This window comes from Anabas testudineus, chromosome 17, assembly GCF_900324465.2.
Source record: "Anabas testudineus chromosome 17, fAnaTes1.2, whole genome shotgun sequence".
Lineage (NCBI taxonomy): Eukaryota > Metazoa > Chordata > Actinopteri > Anabantiformes > Anabantidae > Anabas > Anabas testudineus.
Window position 1 is genome coordinate 4,942,377 of NC_046626.1, and position 24,572 is coordinate 4,966,948.

General features: G+C 42.1%; 1 protein-coding gene across 4 annotated transcripts in view; it reads left to right on the forward strand.

Annotated features, from left to right (window-relative positions):
• slc6a9 (solute carrier family 6 member 9) overlaps nt 1-24,572 on the forward strand; it is a 63,853-nt gene that overhangs the window by 6,824 nt on the left and 32,457 nt on the right. For 3 of the 4 annotated variants that reach the window (XM_026374695.1, XM_026374696.1, XM_026374697.1), the window contains exon 2: nt 4,637-4,936. In XM_026374695.1, coding sequence (XP_026230480.1) covers nt 4,904-4,936 — 33 coding nt within the window. In that variant the 5' untranslated portion in view covers nt 4,637-4,903. Of the gene's footprint in view, nt 1-4,636; nt 4,937-17,549; nt 17,637-24,572 lie in introns of those variants that run through there. The other variant, XM_026374694.1, reaches the window with a different exon arrangement.

The following is a 24,572-nucleotide window of genomic DNA, read 5'->3' on the forward strand; positions in this document are numbered from 1 at the left end:
CTGCTGTCGAGTATGTCTTCTTGTGTTTTTGTTCTCTCCTCACTTCCCAACTCTCCTGTAAAAGCAGTCAATACAATTTGTATGCCACAAAAAAATCCTGATTTGTGCAGGCTATATTAAAATCCCATATCTACTCATTTCCAATGTCGTAAAAAAAATCTTATTTTTCTAGCAATCCAAAGTGAGGCATACAATGGTGGCTCTATTTACTGGATGCTGAACAAAGACCCAAGAATAGTTACAGCCACTTTGAGTACATCACAATTTCTTAGTCGTATTTACCTATCTGTGCACAGTGTAGAAAGAAGCTTTTTGTCATGACAAAATAGAGCTTGTGTCCCAGTTATACTGCTGCATATTGACATTACTGATAATAGACACAGCTTTGCAAGCCCAACAATATGACGCATTGTAAACATGGCTAGAAACAATTGATGCTATTTTGTCTTGAACTATTTCAAACTGTGTTATATGCCGTGCCGGGCCAGGAGACCACACAATGCATAACCCTGTAGTTATTGAGTGAAAAACATCAGCATGTCAAATTGAAAAGGAAATACTCATAGTGGTTGAGGTGCACACACGTGGCAGTTCACTGCCCCCTGGTTATAATATATAAAAGTCTTCTGTGATTTGTTTAACGTATGCAACCCTAAAGACAATGAAAGCGAAGAGGAGACGAGTAGTGGCCTTAGACTTAAGAGTAGGGTTATGTACAAACCAAACTTGTTTATACAAGATGTTGTGTGGCCTTGACCTGGTTGAAAAGCAGTTTTATACATGTCCTGATTGGCCACACTTGAAAGAGAAAGGAGAAGTAGGCTGTCATATGGGGAGAAAACCGATATCATATATTTGTGGGACAACGGTGACTATTTTCAGACAATGTATCCAGAAGACATTTGTGGTGTTGTACATTGTTGATCACTTGAAAAGTGACAGAAATAGTTGTTTAGAGAGTGACAAAATAGAGCTGGCGAGACAAGTTCAAACGGTGGCTCCTTCCTCACTTCGACACAGCTGGCCGATGGTGGCGGGAAATGCTGATAAATGTAAGATAGTCGGACAAAGCCCTCGCCTAATCTGTCATCGAGAGAATGTTTTTGACAGAGGATGTTTCTGACAGCTACCTGACAGCTGGTTATGATAAAACATGCTCGCAGATCAACAGCCATGTTGCTCTGTTAGGCTTTTCTTCGTCAAATGAAAAGTCAGTAGATCATCAGAGTTTTTACAATTTCTCCTGAGGGGAACATGAGTGTGGGTACAACATTTTTAAGATGCTCCCTCCAGTGGTGGATGTTTTTTTTTTTTTTTTTTGGATTGGAAATGGTTTAGAAAGTGGGATATCTGTGTATATGAGGTCTGACAGGTCACACTGCATACCAGTGTGCAAGGCAGCAAGTCTCTGCAAGACCTCCTTAGTTACCCTTGGTGATCATGGCACATGGGTTTTGTATAATTTTTAGGATCAGTAATTGTTAAATCTGAAGAAAATGAGAACTCTTCCTATGGTCATTCAGCTATACTGCCTGTGCAAGAACAGCCTTCATGAGTGAAGTGACCAAGAACTCTGTGACCACTCAGAGCTTCTGAACTTTCTACAGCCTCTGCAGGCATGGGAGATGCCAAATGACATACAGTGGACTCTGAAAACATAGAACTGAGGGAATGATGAATGCAGCCAAAACCCCTTGAAGACAACCTGCTGAGACTGGCTCACCTTTCAGCACAACTGTGACCTGAAGCATACTGCCAAGACAAGGCTGGAGTGGCTTCAGGACAAGTCTCTGATTGTCCTTGAGTGGCCCAACAAAGCCCAGACTTAAACCCCATAAAACATTTTTGGAGAGGCCTGAAGATGGCAGACCACAGAGGGATCCCATCCAGTCTGACACAGCTTCAGGGGATCTTCCAGGAAGAATGGGATAAACTGCCCAAATCCAAGCTTTTAGAGACTTGAAGCGTATCTAACAAAGCACGCAATTAAGGGTCTAAATACTACTAAAATGGGAGATTCCAATTTTCAAAATTTTAATACATTTGCAAAAAAAAAGCGAGTAACTTCTAATTTTCTTTAAAAAACACGTTGGAAGACTCATTCTGTGGACATGGAAAAGTTGTTCATCTGTTTCAGGAGCATCAAATTATTGACATGCATCAAGCAAAGAAAACGTCTGAGGAGATTGATGAAACTACTAAAACTGGGTTAAGAGCTGTCCAGTGGAAGAAGGTCATGTGGTCTGATGAGTCCAGATTTACCCTGTTCCAAAGTGATGGGAGCATCAGGGTAAGAAGAGAGGTGGGTGAAGTAAAGCACCCATCATGACTAGTGTCCCCCTACAAGCCTGTGGGGGCAGTGCTATGATCTGGGGTTGCTGCAGTTGGTCAGGTCTAGGTTCAGCAAAGCTATGTGTCCATAGAATGAGGTCAGCTGACTACCTGAATGTACTGAATGACCAGGTTATTTCATCACTGGATTTTTCCTAATATCATGGCCATATTCCAAGATGACAAAGCCAGGAATCATCAAATTGTAAAAGAGTGGTTCAGGGAGCATGATACATCATTTTCACACATGGATTGGCCACCACAGAGTCCAGATCTTAACCCCACTGAGAATCTTTGGGATGTGGTGTAGAAGACTTTGTGCATCGGTCCAACTCTCCCATCATCAATACAAGATCTTGGTGAAAAAAAAAAAAAAAACTCAAATTAACGTTTGACATTGCAGAAGCTTATTGAAGTGATGCGACGGTGAATGCGTGCTGTAATCAAAGCCAAAGGTGGGCCAATGAAATATTGAGTGTGTGACTTTTCCTTTGGACAGGCAGTGCAGTTTGCAACAAAGGGAAGTGGGTCTGAATACTTTCCAAAGCCACTGTATCTGTGGTCCATCTGCCGTCTGTCTCTGTATTGAGGGAAGCGTTTAGAATTTTCAAATGTGCAAAGCTGTTTACTCACGCCTGAATCGTTCACAACCAAAATCTTTGCCAAAGCTGCTTCACCTCCTGAGCCTCCCCTCCCCACATGGATGTATGAGCAGGATTTCAAATAGTAATGAGTATATGTTTTTTCTGAATTTGTCTGACAAAAACCACTGAAGCCATCATTGATGATCAAATATTGAGCTGTAGGCAAAGTGGCATCACGGACATCACGCTGTCTTCCCGAGGCTGAGCTCACTTTTATACAAATAAAATATCTTGCCTATTTATTATGTTATTAGCTGTTAAGGATGTACCATGCGACTTGATAAAACCTATTCCTGGAAGCCTGCACTGTATGCTGTTTAGGTCTTTTAACGTTGCATGAGAAGTAAGAGACACCTCAGGTCTGGTTTGACGGACCGTCCTACAGCCACTCCTCCTTGTGTTACCCAAACGGACTGGCTCTGCTCTCGCTTTGTGAAATACGTTATTAGAGTGAACCAGCAGGATGGAGCTGGAGCCCTCTGACTAGAGGCTTTTTTTTACCAGTTAGTTTCTTGTTAGTTACTTCTCAGCTGCTTTTCTTTTCGTTGGTGTTTCCCTTGATTTAGTTTTCTGCAAACATCATACCATTCCCTGTTTTTTGTCATCTTTTTTTTTCTCTAATCTTTTATATGAGCAAGGTGTTGTGTATGATGGATAACCCATGGCATTTTACATCCCCGTAGACCATTTAGTTACACACAAATACATGCACATTCTCACATGTGCATGTATTTGAGTGTAACTGAATGGTGGCTATATTTGGCTACTTTTTCCTCTCCTTTTTTGCTCTGGTGCTTTTAGTACACCAGGGTTTTTATTCAGTAAGTAAGTGATGGAGCAAGAGGAAGGTAGACATGCTGCACAGTTACTCAATTTGATTCACATTACTTTCTCTATAGGCCAACCTACGGGACTCACTGTGAGGTGTATAAATTTAAAAGGTGATGGAGACCTCTGTGTATTGTAGTTCCGTTTCTTAATGTATTTAAGTTTATCCTGAACTACAGTATATCGGCACTAACAATAGTTATGGAATTACTTTATGGAGTAAAGTAGGTTTTCTATCAGAAATGTTAGAATAACATGCTGCTTTTATGAGTGTATCACTGCAAATTAAATATTTGGGTTTTTTGGCTGTTAGTTGGACAAAAGAGCAACTAACTATCATCTAACAGAAAATTTTGATTTCAGTCAATCAGAGAAATTTTCTGCCAATCGCCTCTGAATCTGGGCTGTTTCTGAGTGTTCTTTTCTCAGTTTGGCTTTCCTACAACCGTAGTCAATGGGCAGTTTAAACGTTCCCCTAACAGTTAATCTCTTTATACAAAAGGGCACTTTGTTATGGCAGCTGCTTTGCTACAAAATGCAAATCTGTTACTACATGTTTTCCACAGTCTTTCTCTGCATCTTTGCTCACATGTTCCATACAAGTTTTATTTTTACCTGATAGCGTGTTGAACTCGCCAACAGTTGGTTTTGAAATTGTGTTTATGTAATTTATTTTTTTGCCTTGAAGCAGGTCATGTACAAAGACTAAGGAATTGTTTTGAACGTGACCAAGGCGACAAGTAACTAAAAAGTGTTGCCTTGCCCCCCCCCCCCCCCCATCCACCTCTTCCCCTCCCTCCCCCCTCTCTGCCTGTCACATGTTCTTTTCACAGCATAGAAAAGTTTCTGGATTAGGGCAGAATTAACACAAAGCAGCGACGCCACTCAAGCTACACTCGCAGAACAACACAGACAAGGCAAGAGTTGGGGCCCGAGACAGAGAGACCGGGGTGAAGACACTCGAGCGAACCTCAGCCACCTCAGACAAAACTTCTGATAGCAAGACGCGGACGAGTCCATCCCAGAGAGGGACAGCGAGAGACAGAGAGAGAGAGAGACGGCAGCAGAGAGGCAGGGGATCTTTGGCGACAAGGTCCTGAATGATGGAAGAGAAGCAGTTTGCTGGGATCCTGGTGAGTTTTACTTTTGTTCAGCGAACACACACACACATACACACACAGACCAACACCTTTCAAAATGTTAAGGCACATATACAAGTGAATGAATCCACCGAGATGTTGTCTATGGATGCAGCCACATGTCTGAGTTGACTGGAGGGATGCAGCTGCTGAGCCACATGTTGAGCTATTCTCTGCTTTTCCCCCAGTTTGAGTACAGGAGAGCAGGTGGCTGCTCTCAGAACACAAACATGCTTTTATTTGCTTATCTGTGTGTTTTCTACCTTTCAAAAGCAGACGATTTTTGCTCCTATCTCACAGATTCACTCTAGTTTTTAAGACGTTTTTATCTTATCGTGTGGCCTACACCTTGCCCCAGTTCACTCAACATGTAACCGTGTTTATCTTTGTAACAACAATGATAATCCAACTTTCACTGAATAATAAGCCGGAAGTTTCCTTCTGAGGGATTATTGTCATGGCATTGTTTTGGTGTTTAATTACAGAAGAGCGTCCTTTTGGTCAAGAGGATGCACAAATCATCAAAATGTTACCCGCAAGGTTATAGGTCATCGCTTTTCAGTGTTTTTCGGGTTGTTTTTAAGAGATGAGGCCAGGAGGCAAATGTGTCAGTGTCGGGCCTCAGCTGTAGGTAAAGCTTTAAATAGAGGTTTAACATAATTGGCAGTCAGGTCACTTCTCCCTCTCTCTCTCTCTCTTTCTCACTTCAGTCCATGTCGCACTCCCTTCACTCCGTCTTGAGACGCAGATAAACACAAACTCAGAGTTTCAGCTCTTTCCTGACATTCTCACTCATTTGAAGCCTCGCTTTCCCCCGGTCCAGATAAGACTTTTTTTTTTTTTTTCCTTTTGAGATGCAGATCCGTGTAAAAATGCATATGCGCTGTCTGAACTTAAAAGAGGGCACTTATCAAGCTCTCCTCCGCGTCTCTCATAACATTTGAAGGTGGTTGGAGGATGGAGATTTGGTTTGTGTGTGTGTGTGTGTGTGTGTGTTTGTGCGCATCGTCACCTCGTTCGCAGCTTTGACAGGTTGCCAATCAATGTGGGAGAGTTCCAGTGTTTTGTGGTATCTGTGGGACTCCAAAGTAATTAAGTAAATGTCAGAAGAAGAAGATTTGAATTGTTTTTCCAAGCTTTGTTTTGGATTTGCGCTGGCCTTATCCTGAGTCTGCATTCACACTGTAAGAGTGCCAGATCAAACCCATCAAACACAGTTAAGATATGAGCTTTCCTTTGCTTGAAACAAGCACAGGTGTTTCAAACTTAATTGCCATGCAGAAAGCCATTTGTCGTGAGACTTATGTGAAATCCGGTGCTAACATTAGATGGGTCTCAACAAGAATGCCAAGCACTGAGCAACCTCTGTATTAGGTTACTGTTACTATGGCTCCAGTCATCACAATGGTGTAGAGAAGGTCCGTCACTATGGTTCCGATCGAAGGTTTATAGATATTCATGCTCCCCAGATGATGCATCCAGATGATTTTTGTGATCCTATCATTTTTTGTCAAGTAACCTCCTGAGTTTAATTTGTTTTTGCTTTGAGAATATATAAATTATCAGGACATGTGGTCCTCAGATGATGTATCTCAATTCTTTCACTGAACCTTTGACTTTCTAATCAAGCGTCATCATCAGAATTGCCATTACCATGGTTAATGAGCAATGTGGGGGAGAAAATACACACGATAATCACATCAGCGCTCACTCTGCTTTGTGTTTAGGACTCATTAGTACATGTTGAGCATGTTGTCAGACCGACTCTTTATTCATCCAGTGATGATAGAGCTTAATGAAGTTAGTAATCATTACTGTACAGCCTCGGGGAGACGTGTTGACAATATGACTGTGACTAATAGTACAGCAGTATTGGGATATCTGAAGCATTTGTGGTTGACAAATAAAATCATAGAAAACAATTTCAAAATATTGAAATGATGAAGTTAAAGTTGACAAAAGATGTCTCCGAACTTCAGAGCTTATAAAAAAAATCTAGTATAAAATAAGTATATATACGTTACAGTTCCTTGAATTAAGTTACACTTAACACACACTTGTTCACTACAGCGACTGCTACATGACTCCACAGACACACTACATTGGCCAACAATGAGTGATGTCATTTCATTTGATTCCACCAAAATCAAAGTTTTTGTAGTTTTAATACAGTTCGGTGTTCTAGTTAAAAGTAAAATGAATGTTAGATAAAGTGCTGCACTTTAAGCTGCATCAGTTTAGCTGTGTCATACTTTAAGAGGCCATTAATCACAATCCCACACTTCCTGTTACCACTTTCATTAATAATTTCAAATGTACTTATGTTTTGTAAATGTAATTTTAAAGAAAGCTGAGAATTGCTTTTGCACATAATGCACATTTCCACACATTTATTGAGGTGTCACCTGGTGTGTTTTTTAGGTCATAGGTCAGACCGAAAGAGGCACAGCTTATCTCCGAAGGTAAACACAGAGCTGCTGGTAGATTGTACGACTCAGCTCTGGCAGTGACAAGGGGGACAAGCGCTCACGCACACTTACACACAAGTTGCCTCTCGTGATTGGTCAGCTCTCATGGCTGGGACCGTTGTATTCAGACGGTGATGTAAGTCATGGCTTAGAGACATCAACAAAGAATGAAAGAGAGTGTGTGTGTGTGTGTGTGTGTGTGAGGCAGAGAATTACGGACAGGATCTTAGACCTTTCTCTCCCATCGCCAACTGTCTCCTCAGTCTTTATTCCACTCCTCTCTGTTCTTGAGCTCTCTTCTTTCTCCCTCCTCAATCTACATTCCTCACATCTATACCCCAAGGTTATGAAACTGCTAACTATCTTTGCATCCTGCTCGACTTAATGTTTAATCTTTGTCTCTTTTCGGAGAGGTCAAATTTCCCTTTCCTGTTGTGTTTTCTCGACACACAGTGGCACCTTTTGTGAGCCCCTGCCCTTTCTTTACAGTCTGGTTCAATTTATTTATGTCGGCCCAGATGGTTGGTGGATGGACCCGTCACCGTAAATCTCGTGACACACAAGGCACTGGCTTCCTGCTACCGCTTGGCTCGCCTGGTAGCCTTCTGCCGAGACCGTTTGTGTCCAAACTCAACTCCCCAGCGTTCAAAGGGAGCGTCCCCTCAATCTTCCTGCGCTGTCTTTGACCGCCCTGGAAGCCACCACTTCCACTGAGCGGATGAGCAGATGGTGCCCTGGCACAAGCGTCCACTGGATGGATCGCTGTCTCTTTGTTTTCACTCCTTAGCTACTTTCTTTTCCATCCGTCTTTAAAAAGTCTGCTGCTTTTTCAGATGTATGTATAGGAATGCGAGAGTAGGAGGAGGGAGAGGAGGAGTTGGACTGAGGTTTAGCTTATTTGTCTGCTGAGCGCTGTATTTATCCAGACCACTGCTTCCCCTCCATCGGCATCAAGGCCAAACGGAAGGAAAGGTCACCTAAGACTGGCTTCTGATCAAAATTGAACACTGGCAAGACTTCCCATGTGAATGTGTTACTGTTCATTCACAGTCAGATATGATTATTAAACACTCTAATTGAAATGAATGAATGTCAGCTGTAAACTCATTGACATTTTCTCACATTCCCATGATCAACCATGCAACTTTTGACTCTGTATGATAGTACATATTACAAACTCTAGTATTCTACTTCTGTTTATTAGTACTGCTTGTTCACAAATACTCATACATATACATACATTTAAACCGGGACAATCTGAATCTTAAAATCAATGTGATGCTATTTACTGCTTACTACTACTATAAAGTAGGATAGATACCGCTGTTGTTGGAAAAGAGTTGGAAATACAGCAAGAACAATCTGCTCACGTGTTACAGTGCTGTTAACACAGCGGACACAGACAATATAATATCAGTATTTTAAGATTGTTTTTATTATCAATAAATCTGCCTGTTATATATTTTTATATGCGTTTGTTTGGCCCTTGGCCTTGAAATAAAGGCTGAACTTTAAATACTTGGCTCTAGTTCAAATACACAGTTCCTGACTGAGCTGCAAATTTCAAATATGTCTCATATATTAAATATATTATATCACATTCTATATTTTGCATATAGCTTTTATGTAATGCAGTGTATGTTGTGAACAACAATGCAGCCGCAGTCGCTTACTTTAGTCAGTTACTGAACATGAATGTGGATTTGTTAAGCTGTGTTACCCCATAATGCTGTGTCCCCTCCTGAGTGGGAACCCTGTGTGTGTGTGTGTGTGTGTGTGTGTGTGTGTGGTGAATATGAGAGAATATTAGAGTGTCACTCAGTGTGTGTGTGTGTGTGTGTGTGTGTGTGTGTGTGTGTGTGTGTGTGTGTGTGTGCACATGCCATTTCCCAGGGGTTGTGCAGCTAATGTGTGCTGTAGGCTGTGAAGTGGAAACTAAATGGAAAGAAATAGTGGGGCCCGCAGCCATAACCTCCCCGAGGTCAGGACACACACTACACACAGATTCATAGAAACATGACAGATGACACACTTATGCATTAGGTCCACACATTAGAAAACTACATCAGCACATAAGCGTACTTTAGAATTCTGCACAAGCACCCATAGATATATCAACCCACACGTCCTCTATATATTAGCACACACCCACACAGATACATTATGAGCAAAATTTGAATACTCACTAGAGACACAGTCTGATGCACTAAAGTAAACTAAAGAAGTTGGTGCATTTTGATGATAAAAGATGATAAAACAACTAAATCTGCAATCTGTAAACAACTTGGGGCCATAAGACTGTGACTTACTAAACTGTGCAGCTCAAGCTGTGGTCCAGGGGCCAATTTTGGTCTCATTAGGCATTTGTGGAGCTTTTTATAAAAAAAAAATTGGTTTTCTCTGGTACCTGGTTTGATTTTAGTCATTCCCCCAAGTGCATCTCTGTGAATTTGACCATATTTTATTCCCTCTGGAGCTGTGTGTTGTCACCTAAGCTGTAACTCCACTTAATACAAGTGCACAAACTACAGGTGAATTTCTCCCTCTCTCTCTCTCTTCCTGCTCTTATGTAAGAAACATGTTGAGTTGCCAGTCAGTTAACAGCAGTGCTCAGCTACCGTGTTGACTGCCTTTGGGGCAAAGGGCCAACAAACAGATGTGAACTGAGAGAGGGAGCGGGAGAGAAAGAGCCGCGAGGCCAGGTGGGTGGGGAGGGAGGTGGGGGGAGTTCAGACATGATTTCTGTTTCTGATTCTACCCCCCCACTCAACCCTCCCGACTGACCAGCTGAATGAAAGGAAGGAAAAACATACAAGCAGCCGTACAGGGCACAGGCAGCGCCCAGTGGCAGCTTAACAGCAGCCACTGTGGCGAACATACAATTGAGGGACAAGAGCCACAAATGCCAAACACGTCCACTGCTGGGCACTCTTTAAAAGGTAACCCACCACCAACCAACCCCCACCCATTACATATGCTCACACACATACACAGCAAAGAGGGGGAAAAAAAAAGGGAGTCCATTGTGTTTCGGACCTTTAGATTTCATTTGGAAAAACCACTGAAGCTGAAAATGTAGTTTTTCTGATTTTTCGTCCCCTCCGCTTCTTTTTCTGATTTAATAGGTCTCCCTGCCTCCGACGCCAAAGAAAAACGACAGGCCAGTTAGAAAAAGGGGACTCCTCACTTTTCCTTACCCTCTGAAGTCAGTAAAATTATGGACAGGGCCCTGACATTGGGTCCACACAACGTGGCCCTTAAATCTGTCCCGGTTTCTTTTAGCATTATTATCATCTTCAACGCTTTTCCAATTGAACTCCTTTTAAAGGCCTTTTCAGAACCATATTTAGGTAATTTGTTGCGCTTGAAAGAAACCTGCTCCCTGGCTCTGGATGCGTATGTGAGGCCTGGGATGAGGGAGGGTCTGCTTTTCTCAGGGTTGGACACACCTCCCCCGTGTCATTTATCACTTTTACCCCTCTCTCTGTTTCCTCCTCTATTTAGCCCCTTTCAGACATGGAATCTATAACAGTGTGGGTTAATCTCACATAATGGCTTTTTGGCTTTCAAAACACCGTAGAAATGTTGAGTGTGGTCAAACATGAGTGTTCCATCCAGCTGCAGGTCTGGAAAATATTGGCGTCAGGGAAGACGAGCAATCGCACAGCGATGAATGACTCAGTGATGAACTGTTTATCCTCACAGCTTGAATCTCGCCAATCTACAGCACTTGGATGCGGCCTGTCCTCATTACAGTAACTCCAGTAGTAGTTTGGATAGACAGCAATTTTCATGAAATAGTAGTAGAACGCCAACTGGACTTCTTTATAGAGGTAAACATTCATTTCACCTGCTGAAGTGAAGACAGGAAAAACGTATCAAAAGGAGAAACCAGCCAGGTGGTATCACTGAGTCACAGCCCTGATACAGTTATTGCCATTCGGACAATTTATTAAAATGGAAGACTAAGAAGTGGAGCAAACACAAGAAGAGAAGAGAGAAGATGAAACCGGAGACGTTTTAATTATTTTACAGTAATTACTTTAATGATTTAAGCTGTTTCACTCAGGTAATGCCACTGTATTGAATTTAGGCTCAGAGAAGTGTTACTGTGTCTCAAGTATTCACACTGCTGTCTGACATGTATTCATGATCATGGGTCAACTTTAAAACTCAATTAATGACTAATGAAGACATATTTTTTAGGGCGTTCTGTCTCTGTTTTCCTCTCTTCCCCCCCCTCCTGTCACATTTCAAGCGCGACAGGAGCTTCTGCCACGTGAGGTCAACTTTAGTCACATGTTCCTCACTTTAAACCCCAGCAATGGTCCCATATGTTTGTCAAAATGTGTATGTTGTGTGCTTTTTCCAGCCCGATTCGTTCCCATGCTTTCTCTCCAATGAGCCCCGCTCTCCCCGGGGGTCCGAGCCGAAGCCGCACGCTATTTATACAGACCGAACAGCTGGGGCCCTCCCAGCCAAAGCAGTGAGGGATGAGGAGGTCGGGGGGGTGGGGGAGGTGGGTAGAGAAATTATCATGGAAACTTCAGGTTAAACCAAGCGTTGGAAATGTCTCTCTGTTCGCTCTTTTTGACTCTTTCGTCTTCCCCCTGCGTCATTTTCCTTCTCCCCTGGGTGCCCACAGAGTGGCCAGGCCAGGTCATGCTCAGATCAGGTCAGCTGCACCGCCCCACGCAAACATCGCTCACTCATTTCAATCTCGTCTCACATCTCCGTGCGGTCTCTTCTTTATCGCTCTGCTCATTTGTGTTTTGTTTTTTTTTTTTAATTCTCTCTGCAGCTGATGTTTTTCCTCTCTGACACACGCTTTCTCTCCCCGCTTGCAATTAAAGCAGCTTGCTGTGTTGGACTGAACAAGAAAGGTTGATTTTCCTCTCCAACTGCGCTTCAACACATTTTGTTCTTTTGTTGCGCTGGACAAAGCCGACCTGCTGTTACAAAACTGAGCTTTTTGTATTTCCTTCCCTTTCTTCTGCTCTGTGGCTCCAGTGGTGCCTGTCCTATTGTGAACCTTAATCCTCTGAAGTTCTCCCTTCACTACTCTTCCCTTCACTTATGTCAGACTGTCTTCACTCCGCTTCGCTTCTCTTATCATATCTTCTGGTCTGTGCTCTGTGCTCAGCTTTTCCTCGTGTGAACTGCTCAGGAGGGAAGCGAAAGTCAATCTTATCGATGCTTCCTTCAGTTCAAGGCCTCTTTCACAGTCAGACATCACATCACAGGCATGCTGAGCTAACGAGAGGTGAAAAGATATTAACCTAATTGCTGTAAGGGACAGATATATAGATCGAGGGGGATGTAATAAGCCCAGACATGACTGTTGGCTCCCTGTGAGATTGGCCTGTCAGTGTAAAAACAGGTTGATCCATGGATATTAGAAGACAAGAACTCATGCTGTGAGCCTGGTAGCTTTGAATGTTTTTTAAAAAAAATTGCACATGTAGTTATTTTAAGGTCCACATCACTAAGCACACAATTACAGTAAGTTTAAAGCTCCTTAAAACATCTTAATGTCAGAGTCTTACGGACAGCCTGAGTGAACATGACAAATGAGACTGGATCACAGGGTCAGGGTGAAGGCATTTGGTTTGCACCCTGCTGTGTCTCAAAGTTAGTTAGTTACTTACTCATCTCTAAAACGGACAGAATAGGATGCTGCAGTGAGAGAACAATTAAGCCTTTAAGTTATGTTATGGAAAGGAAAAACACAGACTCTTGTCTCTTCAGACTTGACTACTCCAGTATTGAGGTCAGTTTTGGAGCCGGTTTTCACTGTTTTTGTTCTAGTCACCAAAAACAAGGATTTTCTTGGATGGAATGTGCGATGGTTTGACCACGGCTTTGCTCTAGTTGTCTTGTACCACTGGGTTGGTGGTTGTGCAATATGTGGGTGCATGTTTCCATACACACCTTAACATGAACACTGACTCTGACATCATGGTGGAAGCCAAAAGGAAATATGTCAAGTTTCAAAACTTTTTCCTCCTTCTTTGGATATATGCAAACAAAAAAAAAAAAATGTTATGTCACAATTCAAAGTGTACTTTTCCAGATTAAACATTATGTATAATTCTGAAGTTGCATATCTCCTCACTAAATATTATTGTCTTTCACTGACCTTTTGCATCACAAAGCCCATAAAGGATAAGCATGGGAGAGATACAGTAAATCTTTTGTGAGTATGCAGTGATATTTGAATGTATTTGCCAACTCAGATAAGAGTCCTTTGAACAGAAAGAGAAAAACATGAGAGAGAAGATTGAATAAAAAGAAATTCAAACACGTTTCTTCTCCTGACTTATGTCTTCATGGCCGGGTGGTGCATCTTTCTGTCAACTTTTTCATGCTTTCTTCTGACACCTCCCCGCTGGTGTATGACACAGGTGTCATCTGCTCCCATCATGCCTTGGGAGTTGTTGTGTTGACAGTGAGTTGTATTGCACGCCCTCCACTCAATTGCAATTTGCAATCAGTCATTAGCAACAATTTGCACTTAGATGGTTAGAGAAACCATAAAATAACCAGGCAGAAAAACTCAGGTGGCTGGTTGATAGTAAAGTTACACAATGATACCTTATTCACATATACATAACAGACAGGTCAGTATGCTGTGTTGTGTCTCCATCATCTGTTTGTATGGTTACAACCTTAAGCTTTAAGCACCTTTAGCTTAAAATCAGACCACAAGCATGTCTTATTACCTGCTTGATTTAAACGTCTGGTTAAGGACATTTGACACTACATTAATCTTCAAATTACTGCATATTTGTCACAGTCATCAGAGAGGATATTGGTTTGTCAGAGCTGGAGCTTAAAAGGAAAGTGGAACTAGGAGGATTCTCAGTCCTTAAACTCTGTTTTATCACTCACTCTCCATTTGAATGTAACAGTCATCATTTGTCGACCGTGTCGTATGTTCAGTGATGGACTTTACGATCGATGTCTGCGTTCGGCCTCAGGCTCACCTTTAATGGATGTTGATGTGTTTGGAAATGAACAGGAAAGCCTTGAGGAAAGAGGAGATCCATTCTGACCTTATCAGTGTTCTGCTCCATGCCCTCCTCTGTGTTTGTCTTTCTCCTCTTGTCTATCACCGGTGGCTTGTTGTTGTTTATTAGTGAAAGTAAATGGCAGCTACACTGGCTTTTTTGTTGTTTGACTGTATTACATAGCCGCCATCATCTGGAGATGGAGTTTGCTCTATTGTAGTGGAATTGTGGCTGTTCAACCTCGATTGATTGTGTGGACTTTATGACTTGGTTGGATGGTTTAGTCTTGATGTTAGAAAACAGCGACAGCTATGATAAAATAAATAGGATTTTTATTATTTATTTTTTATTAGCCATGGACTTGGGAGCAGGGGTGTGAGAACAGTCCAGGCTCTTTGTGTCACGACCATGAACGGGCTTCAGTATGTTTGAATATGCAGTGAAAATCCTCAGCGAGAACTGTGCCATTCTCTCTCACATGCTGCTTTGCTATTGTAGAAACCGCACACAGAAAGAAACAAGTGGGAACTTTAACAAGTCGGTGTTATTATTAGTTGCAGCATCTGTGTTTCTCTAATTAGAGCTAAATGACCTAACTTAATAGGGCAATTAGTTAATGAAACAAATCCGTCCTCCTTCCTCAAACAGCACAGCTGCAGCCACAACAAGTATTTATTTTAAGAACTGTTTGTACTCCCTGAATTTAGAGTTTTGACTGAGTGTATGTGTTTGTGTGTGTGTGTGTGTGTGTGTGAGAGAGAGTGTGTGTGTTGTGTTGTGTGTACTTATGGAGCCTTTCCTTAGGTTTGGCCTAATCTGAGCACAGTAGACCTTCAGATACAGCTAGTAAGAAGTGGTTAAATCTCCACATTGGACCTAATGATTCAATGTTTTCATACACACACACACACACACACACACACACACACACACACACACACACACACACACACACACGTGCATTAGGCCACATTCAGAGTTTCATATTTGTGAAAACATACTGACATTCCCATTCATTCAGGGAGTTTACATGCACTTGAGTAACCATGTTAAAGTTGTCTTCCTTAGCTGAGAAATGTGAGGACTGGCACTACAGGGGGCAAAGTAATTCAGTATCATGCACGGTCAAAGGTGGATCTCAACTTTTTCGGCAATCACATGAATACAAGCAGGCATTGGGAAAATTAAATAGTTGGATAACTTTCCCGAGTTGTACAATCCCATTTTTGAGGATTACAAACCACTGTCCTGTGTTTTGGCATATAATACGCTTTCGAACCAGCTTTCACACGTCATCCGCACAAGTAGGCTTCTTGGCTTATATTAATTGTCTTACCTGTACATGAAGCAAAGCAAATGCCTTTGCCACCAGAGCCTATATTATGGGTATTCTTCATAGAAAGTGTGGAGGTGAAGGTGATCAAGCAGCATTTCTGACCTTTTTCCAACATAACGAAAATGTTGCGATGCTTTTGGTGAAGCTACCAATCTATGTACGTCATTTTGAAAGACAAATAACATTATAAAACTTTGCTTTTTTGTACTGTAATATTAGATGGGTTATCTATTGCTGAGAAAAAAGAAATACAAAAAGTCTGTTTTAAATGCATCAACATGTGCAACAATTTATTGGGAGCACTTGTTTTCATTGCCTTTAGTACTTCCTCTCAGCACACAGAATGGGGCGGGTATATGGTAATGATGCCTTTATTGGGTCCCCTGTGAGATTCTAATCCTCTGAATTGATAGACAAATGAATAGCATCCTGTCTGCATTGCTCGTCTCATGTTAAACATAACTGGAGGGCCTCCACTCAAGCGGCAGTGGCCGTTGTCTTCGGCTATCAAACATCCATTAGGCTGGGTGCCAGATGCCTGTCAACTTTTGACATTTCTCGCACCGCATCCGGTCAAAGAATCGATGCTAAGTGACGCACTGAAAGGCTGCGTCTCTTTCTGCTCCATGAGTGATGTTTTTTGTTGATCTCTCAACTGCGCCCCTATTGTGGATGCACCTTCCTCTCTCATATGCTCACTTCCTCACTTTCTTCCCACTCTTTTTGTTGCGGGGTAGCCATTAGCCATATGGTGGCAAACAGGCGCAACAATGTCAGCAACAAAACAGAGGCTTGAGTTTCAAAGGGTTTAACATGTCGGCGGACGATTCGATGGAGGAGGGCTTTGGCGTGGATGGCCTCTCGGGGTGACATGGCAGAGGATGGGAGGGGAGGGGGCATTGGCAATGTCAGGGTGTAGAGACAGACGAGGATTTGGAGAAGTCAAGTCCCGCTGAAAGGGAAGTTGTTGGTGGTCTGCAGAGTTGCAGCAGCTGCCTCTGAAAACAAACGGAAGAAATAAGAGAGACAGAGAGAAGTGGAGGGCAGCGGAGTCCAGTTGAAGTCGTGCGGGCTCCTCTCTTGTGGGCTCCTCACTTTTTTTGTCTGCTCACTTTAATCTGTTGGGAGAGAGAGAGAGCTTGGCCATAGCCCATGGGTGCTCCAGACCTCCCCCTACTTTACTCCGGCCAGCTAAACTAGAAGTTCAGCACCCCCCTGTCCCCTCCACCACCATCAGTCCTCCTCTCTCCTGCTTACTTGCTCTGTATTCAGCCTAGGTGCTGGAGTGACAACGAGCCATTCATTGTGGAGGTAGAGGAAAAAGACTGTGGATCTCCCCTGTGTCTTTTTTGGGGAGGTGGTGGGAGTTGGAGAAAAAAGCGGGGAGGTAGACGGCCGGGAAGAAGGAGGGAGGGTGCTTATTCCTGAAATGGTGAAATATGACAGAAAAAGGTGGCAGGAGGAGAAAGTAAAAGAGTGAGAGGAGAAAGAGAGGGAGGGGTGAGTAAAAAGTAAGAGCGGGAGGGAGGGAGGGATGGAGGGGGAGGCAGAGTTGGAATCACAGAAGGAAAGGAGGGGGGGCAGAGACAGAGAGAGAGAGAGAGAGAGAGAGAGAGAGAGGGCTACCATGCCGAATGAGCAAGAGAGGCGGAGAGGAAGCAGAGCTCCATCAGATGAAATGAGGTGAAAGTAATTCAGGCATTAATCAAGCCAGGGCAAAAGGGAGGGTATACTGTGTTTTCTCCCCCCTCTTTCGCTGCGGAACTGAAAGGCAAGGTGTGAATGAAGGAGCCTACAGTGGCCAGCAGAGAAGCACCACTGGGTCACAGCATCAAATCATGTCTGAGTCGAACACCATTGCCGCTTCCACTGCAGACCAGGTCAGTTCACCTTGCCTGTCATGTTGTGTCTCTATTTTGGTTTTTGTTTTCTTTTTTGTTCGTATCGGAAGCGAGCATGCTGATGTTTCTTCTTTATTAGTTGCACCACACACCGGCTTAAGCAGCAGGAAACATCTTGTTAGAAGACTTAGAGTGGAGACTTCAAGGATAGGAGAATAGAACAAAACCCAAGTTCCGGTCAGATGTATATCATCTTTAGATCCTAATTCGGAAGTAGTTAGAGTGAGTTTCTAAGAGCAACTGAGTGAGTGTGTGTTTCTTGGACTATCAAAGCAACGATTGTTTTGCCCGGAGCTGCCTGGACAACGGTACAGGGTCCTGAAAGAATTGAATTCATCAAGACAAGCTATTGTCTACGCCGCCTTATTTTTCGGTGATCATTCAGGGGGTCTGTGACGACTCAATACGCCCCACACCACGTGAGGAGGGGAACGCAGCTCTTTAAAAACCCAACCACGTGTGGCGGCCCTGAAAAGTTTTTATAAGTAATTGCAGTGGGAAGTCCGGGCAGCACTGTGAGAGATGGGGTTGGTAAGGAAGTGGGTTGGTCCGCCGTGTGTGTGAAAGAGAGTGACAGAGTAGAAAAGCAGAAGTGTCCAGAAAAGGCCGGTATTTATGCCCCCTGGTCCAGCCCTCCCCACTCCACAAGCCACTTTAATCGCACACTTTGGCACATACGTCCTACGCTCACTGCTCGCTTTTTAACTGACTTTGAAGCACTTTGTAACAATTACATCCTCTAATCTGTTTAAGATAAGATATACAGTTATTTCCATCATGGCAGGTAGAGACAAAAAGTGTGTGTCTGTGCGTGCATATGTGTGTGTGTGCATCCAACCTTGCTGCCGGCTTATATTATTAGCCCAGTCCTTGTCTCCCGTTTCCAATTGCTACTGTCAAGGCTGAGTCAGCTTGCTCCAGCTCTGTAGGAAAATACAGAGTTTTACACACACACACACACACACACACACACACACCAACACGACAGCTGCTGGAAGTGCTCACACAAAATTCAGGAATGGAAGGTTGTTGTGGGTGGAAGGTTGAAGATATTTTAGGGCTGCATATTGTGAGCGTGTGTGTGTGCGCGCAGCAGCACCAGCACAGGTGTGTGTATATGTATGCGTATGTGTATATGTGTGTAGTGTAGGAACAATTACCCAAAGTGGCATTTGACGAATGTCAACTCCACAACAGTGCACACACTAATCCTCTTGTTCTGAACCATTTAGATTTGTTAACATGCGCACACCATATTTCTCCCGAAGCTTAGACTGACAGGCTACAGTCTCATTTACAGGTTTAGTTGTGTAGACAGTATGTCATTAAAAGCACTGGTTGCCACTGCATCTAACTTTCATAGGGGCATGTACTATATAAAAAGGGTCTATCCTATCCTATCTAGGCCAATCAAAATGTTTTTTATTTTTAAGATACTGTTTGCATTATCCTTTTACATATAAATACATTATGGAAGTTCTGCCAGTAGAAAATGCATAAAAGAGGTTGCAGTATCAAAATGTGTATGTCAAACTTGATTTAACCGTACTATTTAAAATCTCCAAAATAAATGTGGCTTATTTAGACAGGTACTCAACTTCATGTTATACCTCAAAACACAAACCATGAAACCACTGATTTATCATTTCAGTTTTGTTATCATCAAATAACCTGATGCTGTGTATGATGGCTGGTATGTGCAAATTCTTGTTTGCCTAGCAGGAGGACCTCTTTTCCACTGGAACTGAAATTGCTTTGACATTACCAGTTGTGTTGGCATGGCGCTTCTATAGTCATCTCAGCAGGAGTGGAAATCCTTCAGAAAGTGACATAATGAAAACTGAGGTTCTGTAAAATGAGTATTAATGTAATTGTATCAGTGGGCCGAGCATGTCTTTGTATTTTTGAAGTCGTTGTTTGCCTAGTAACCAATAAGGTTTGATGTCACAGTAGCTGTATGGAATGGGGCATCACCCAAAAAAAACAATGATAGCCAAAATGGCTCCATGCTGCCTCGAGGTCACTTCATGGTTTGCACTTGCCTTTGGAGGGATGTGTTAGTGTACTGTACATTTGAGTAAGAAAATTCAAACACACTCATGCATATTATCAAAACATGATGACAGCAAGAACAGGAACTTTCTCTGCTTGTTGTACTGGTCGTGAAAAGGTGTAAAAATACAACAGTAAAACTGCTTCACAAGAGCAGTGTCAGTGATGTTAAACTAAACGGTACATACCCACGGGTCATGGAACAGTGCAGTCTGATTGCACAGATTTTGGGCTTTAAGCAAACAGTCTGTCTGGACCCATGTAATTAAACTTACATCACTCTGTATAATTGTAATATGATTAAAAAAAACTTTCAAAGATTATTTCTTTTGATGTTTTGCTCCTTTGGGCACCCCAAAAGCCATCCACAATCCATTGGCACCTCGCTCCATACAAGCATTTCCCTGATCTCTATCACTATCCACAAAACGTCTCCCATTTCCAAAATCATTCTATTTCCTGTCTTACTTTTTATGACTGAAAAAGCCTAGCTCAAAGCTCAAAGCCCTGCGCCTTCATTTCCTCTGTCATTACATGGGTCACATCCTTCCTCTCAGCGGTAGACCAACCTCACCGGGTTGGGACAATAGTCTGAGGTCATTTGTGATTCCAAGACATGCTCGACTAATAATTGGACTAATAGGAAGTTCCGATGGATCTGGTAATTACTAAGCGAGGACTGGTGATTGGCTCTGACATCCATTTTCAGAGAAAAAGAAAGAAAGGATCAGATTGGATACCATTTCCATGTCCAGACAAAAGCTTAGATTGTGTTGTCATTACTTTGACTCCATGTGCTAATTTCAGGAAATTATCCAGTGTTTCATTGTGTTAATGTCAAAATATTTGACTGACGTTGTATTTATCCTAACCGCACATTAAAAGTGCAACAGTGAACTAAATTTGCTTGTTTTTGAATTGAAGTAATAGAAGCTCGATCCACTACTAGTCTGAAATAGTCACAACTCAAAGAAAACTAATAGCTTTAACAGATTGACCCAAATTATTGCTTTGTACATAAGCATATTTTCTGGATCACAGGGTGCCTTGCCAAGAAGCTAATGAGGCTTGTTGTGTAGAGAAGTACAAATTCTTCCACTGAAGAGGCATTCATCCAGAACACCATCACACCAACACCTACCTTTTCTGTTTACGTCTCCTATACGATCTCATTTAGATATATATTTAGCATGTCTGCCCTGCAGGCTGTCACGGTTTCAGTGCCTATTTAACAGGGTGATTCTACGTTCTACTAAAATTACCCCCTGTTAGTTTAAACATGAGAGCATATGCCTTTTTTTGACAGGAATGCTGACAGATTCACGTTAGCGGCAATGTGTTATGGATGTCATATATAATGTTACAGTATACAGTTAAGTACTTTACATGTAGCGTAGGTAGCCAGCAGGGGCCCACACACTCTCACTCACTCTGACACACAAACTCTGCCCATCTGGGGGCAGGTGTTGCAGTATATGGAGCAGAAGTGTGTTTACTCACTGCACCAAGGCTTACCAAGCAAGGGAACAGACACATGTGGATAAGAGAAAAGGGAGTCAGAAATAGATATGTAAAAGCTGTGTGCACTGATTTGTGTTTGTATGTGTATGCGCGTGCCCCTGGTCCATCTCCCTATGGTGGCTCTAACCTTCAGTCTCCCTCTGACTTCACTAAGTGAAGCTTCTGGGCTCACAGCTGCCTTGCAGAAGCACATAGTCATACTACACCACACAGAGCAAGCTGACTGCACATGCACGGTTGAGTGGAGGGATCATCGCAAACTTGACTGAGAAGAATGAATGGCTGATAATGGCTGATTGGAGCGGTGGCTGAAAAGCTGACCAGCTGACTGACTTGCTGAGTGGAGAGCTGGGTGACTGATGAGAGGAAAATGTCACTGGCCTGCTGTGGACATAAATTGATGTGGATATGCAAGTCAAGAGTGAAAAAGTGAAAATTGAAAAGCATTTGCTAACATTAATGAAAATAGAGGTGGCGATAGGGTTGTAAATTATAGTTTCTCATTGTATCAGTGTTCCTCAGTGTGGAAAGGCAGGACTTCTGTTAGTAGTTCTACGCTGTGACCATTACTTCGACTGATTTCACCTTCGTTTTTGAAGATATAAGTTTTATTTTCTATGAAATATTACTAAACCAATGACCAACTGTGTCACAGTTTCAAGCTCTGTGATTGGAAGTTTCTAATCACAGAACATCTCTCCTCAAATATACAGTTTGACATTTAGGGAGATGAGATCTAGGGACACTTATTAACTGTCTTACTGAGAGTTAGACAAGAACATCAATACTAGTCACATATCTGCAGTAGCAGCTTAATTTTGCGTAAAGATCAGAAATATGGGAAGCAGCTAGTCCAGATCTTTTACACTGATGATTCATGAAGTGATTTGAAGTGCTCCAACCTGAAGCTATAGTGTATAGTTATTTCTACGTATCTTTTTACTAGAAATTTTTTCCAGTACAAATGTTTGGAGACATGCAGTCAATTATTTGAACAACACTCAAAGTGCTGTACAGATATATTCCTCGGCAACCAGTCAGAGAATTTCATTACTTTCGCTGGATTAGCAAATTATGGAACATTCATATTTACTGGAATTTCATAACAAAGACTATTTGCAGCGCTAGACATATTGTGGCAGAACATGGGGAGAGGGCTTGGTGTAGTCCCAAACATAAAATCATTCCTCTCACTCTGCACAGGTGCAACCGTGATTCAATCTTCAAGCACAAGTGAGCCCTGCTGTCCCTCACTTGTGGATCACATGAGTCCATGTGCAGCATAAATATCCATGCTTTGTGCAAATGTCAACAAATTAAGATGAAAGTGGTGTAACATGTTAGATATTAGCATATTACTTACTTTTAGTTCATCTTTGTGTGGCTCTTCGTGGTGATGCATAAAATGACAGGGCTTCAGACAAATGCTGGAGGCAAGAGAGAGAAGAGGCAATTTTTGACTAAGGTTAAAGGGATGATACAAAATATGGGTTAGTAATACACTATAGGGGTAAAGTAAGGGGCCTTATTTATGCTTAAGAGCCACTATATATACCCAGTCATTTCTGATATGCAATCAGTTGGCAGTTTATTAGGTACACCAAGCCAAACCACTGTGAGTCAGTCTAATGCAATAGTTCTAATAGAAACGGAATAGAACCAACTAGAATAGATCGAGAGAGAGAGAAAGGTGGTCTCCTCATCCTCACAGAAACTCTTGGGGATGGTGAGTAAAGTGCATATATGGTAGGGTGACCCAGTGGTCAGTAGCTCAGCTAGAGTTTCCCTCCTCAAGCAAAAACACTATTGAAGAATGTTGGGGTTAAGGCAAAGGTGAACTGCCCAAAGCTCAGAGCCCTCAGCGGTGTAGAGGCTCTACGCTCCAACCTGAAGTTTTTGGCCATTGGAATTAGTGCTGATGTGTTGAGGATATGCTCCAATATGAGTTTTTGCCTTAGCAGTCCTGACTTAAGGCCAACAGAAAAACACTAAGACGAACAGGTTACAAAAAAGAGCTAACTCAAATTTCTAATATGAGTTTACTACTCAATCTTATCTGGGTGTGAAAATGCAGTCATCAAAGCCATTTATCTTCCATGCAAGGCATTTGCACACAGATAAAAATGACTGCAGTGCTGAGTTGCTCCAGGAGCTTTTGACCTTTGACTGTACCACACAAGTGCGGTTACCCTTTCATTTAAGTCTCTCTTCATTGCAAAGCTGAACTATCTGGGCCACAGAGAACCTAATTCTAAAGCTTTAACTTCAACTGTTAACGTTCACCAGACAAGAATCAATGCCAGTATGTACATATGCACACCAGACCCAGAACAAGGTTTGAAACTGAAAGCATGCTGCCTCAACACTAGTTCTTTAAAATTTTCTTTTTTTTTTTTTAACCTTAACAGCTTCTTTGTTTGAAAGGGGCATGTTCCGTCAAATGCATCCCCAGTTACAGATATTTTTTTGTGGAAAGTAACAGTGAATGAGCTTTACCCACTGGCTGACTTACTGACCTACTCTTCATTGTTAAAATGCACGTTCCTTTCTTTCCCTTTGTGTTCGGGCTGTTTGGTAGTCTGATCTTATTTGGTAGAGTGCTTCTTTTTGAAGTCAAGACTTCTTCAGATAGTATTTTAGGGCATTCAGTCCTCAGTCCTGTACATGCTGTTAGTTTCTTATTTGCGGTTTCCCTGCAGCTCACCCAATCCAGTAAATCCCATATTTATACAGTGGCTTATGAATGAAATGATGCCTGGAGATTTGGAGACACAGTATCCCAGCTAGAAACAGCTATACAAAACACTGCATTTACGCATTTAGTATAGTAACAAAAATAAAAATGTAGCATAAACAGTTATTAAAGCTATAGTATGTGACTGGTTGGGATGTTTTTCTAGTAGAAATAAATTTCAAAACATCATCTTAATGTGGAGACTTCCTGTGACTCAGATAGTAGTTTCTGAAGGTTTTTTTGTGTGAGGCTCGCCACATTAACCAATCAGAGAACTTCAAATATTTCTGCATCATTAGTAGGTTTTAAAGTATTCTCATTTATTGTTACTTTTTATAATGATGAATGCCTGCAGCGCTTCACAGAGCGTGGACTGATTTCAAGTCTCATGCTAGTGCTAGCTTAAGCTTTATAATGATGCTTGGCCAAAAATGAGGTAGAGGCTTAGAATAATTAATAAACATTTTCCATTCCTTTTATATTTGTCTTTCTTTTCTTACCTAATTAAGAGCTTTATAAATAGCTTTGAACTGATTTCTGAGCGTCCTTCATGCAAACCACGACAAGGTAAAACACCTTGAAATGAGTACCTTTACATGTACACGTGA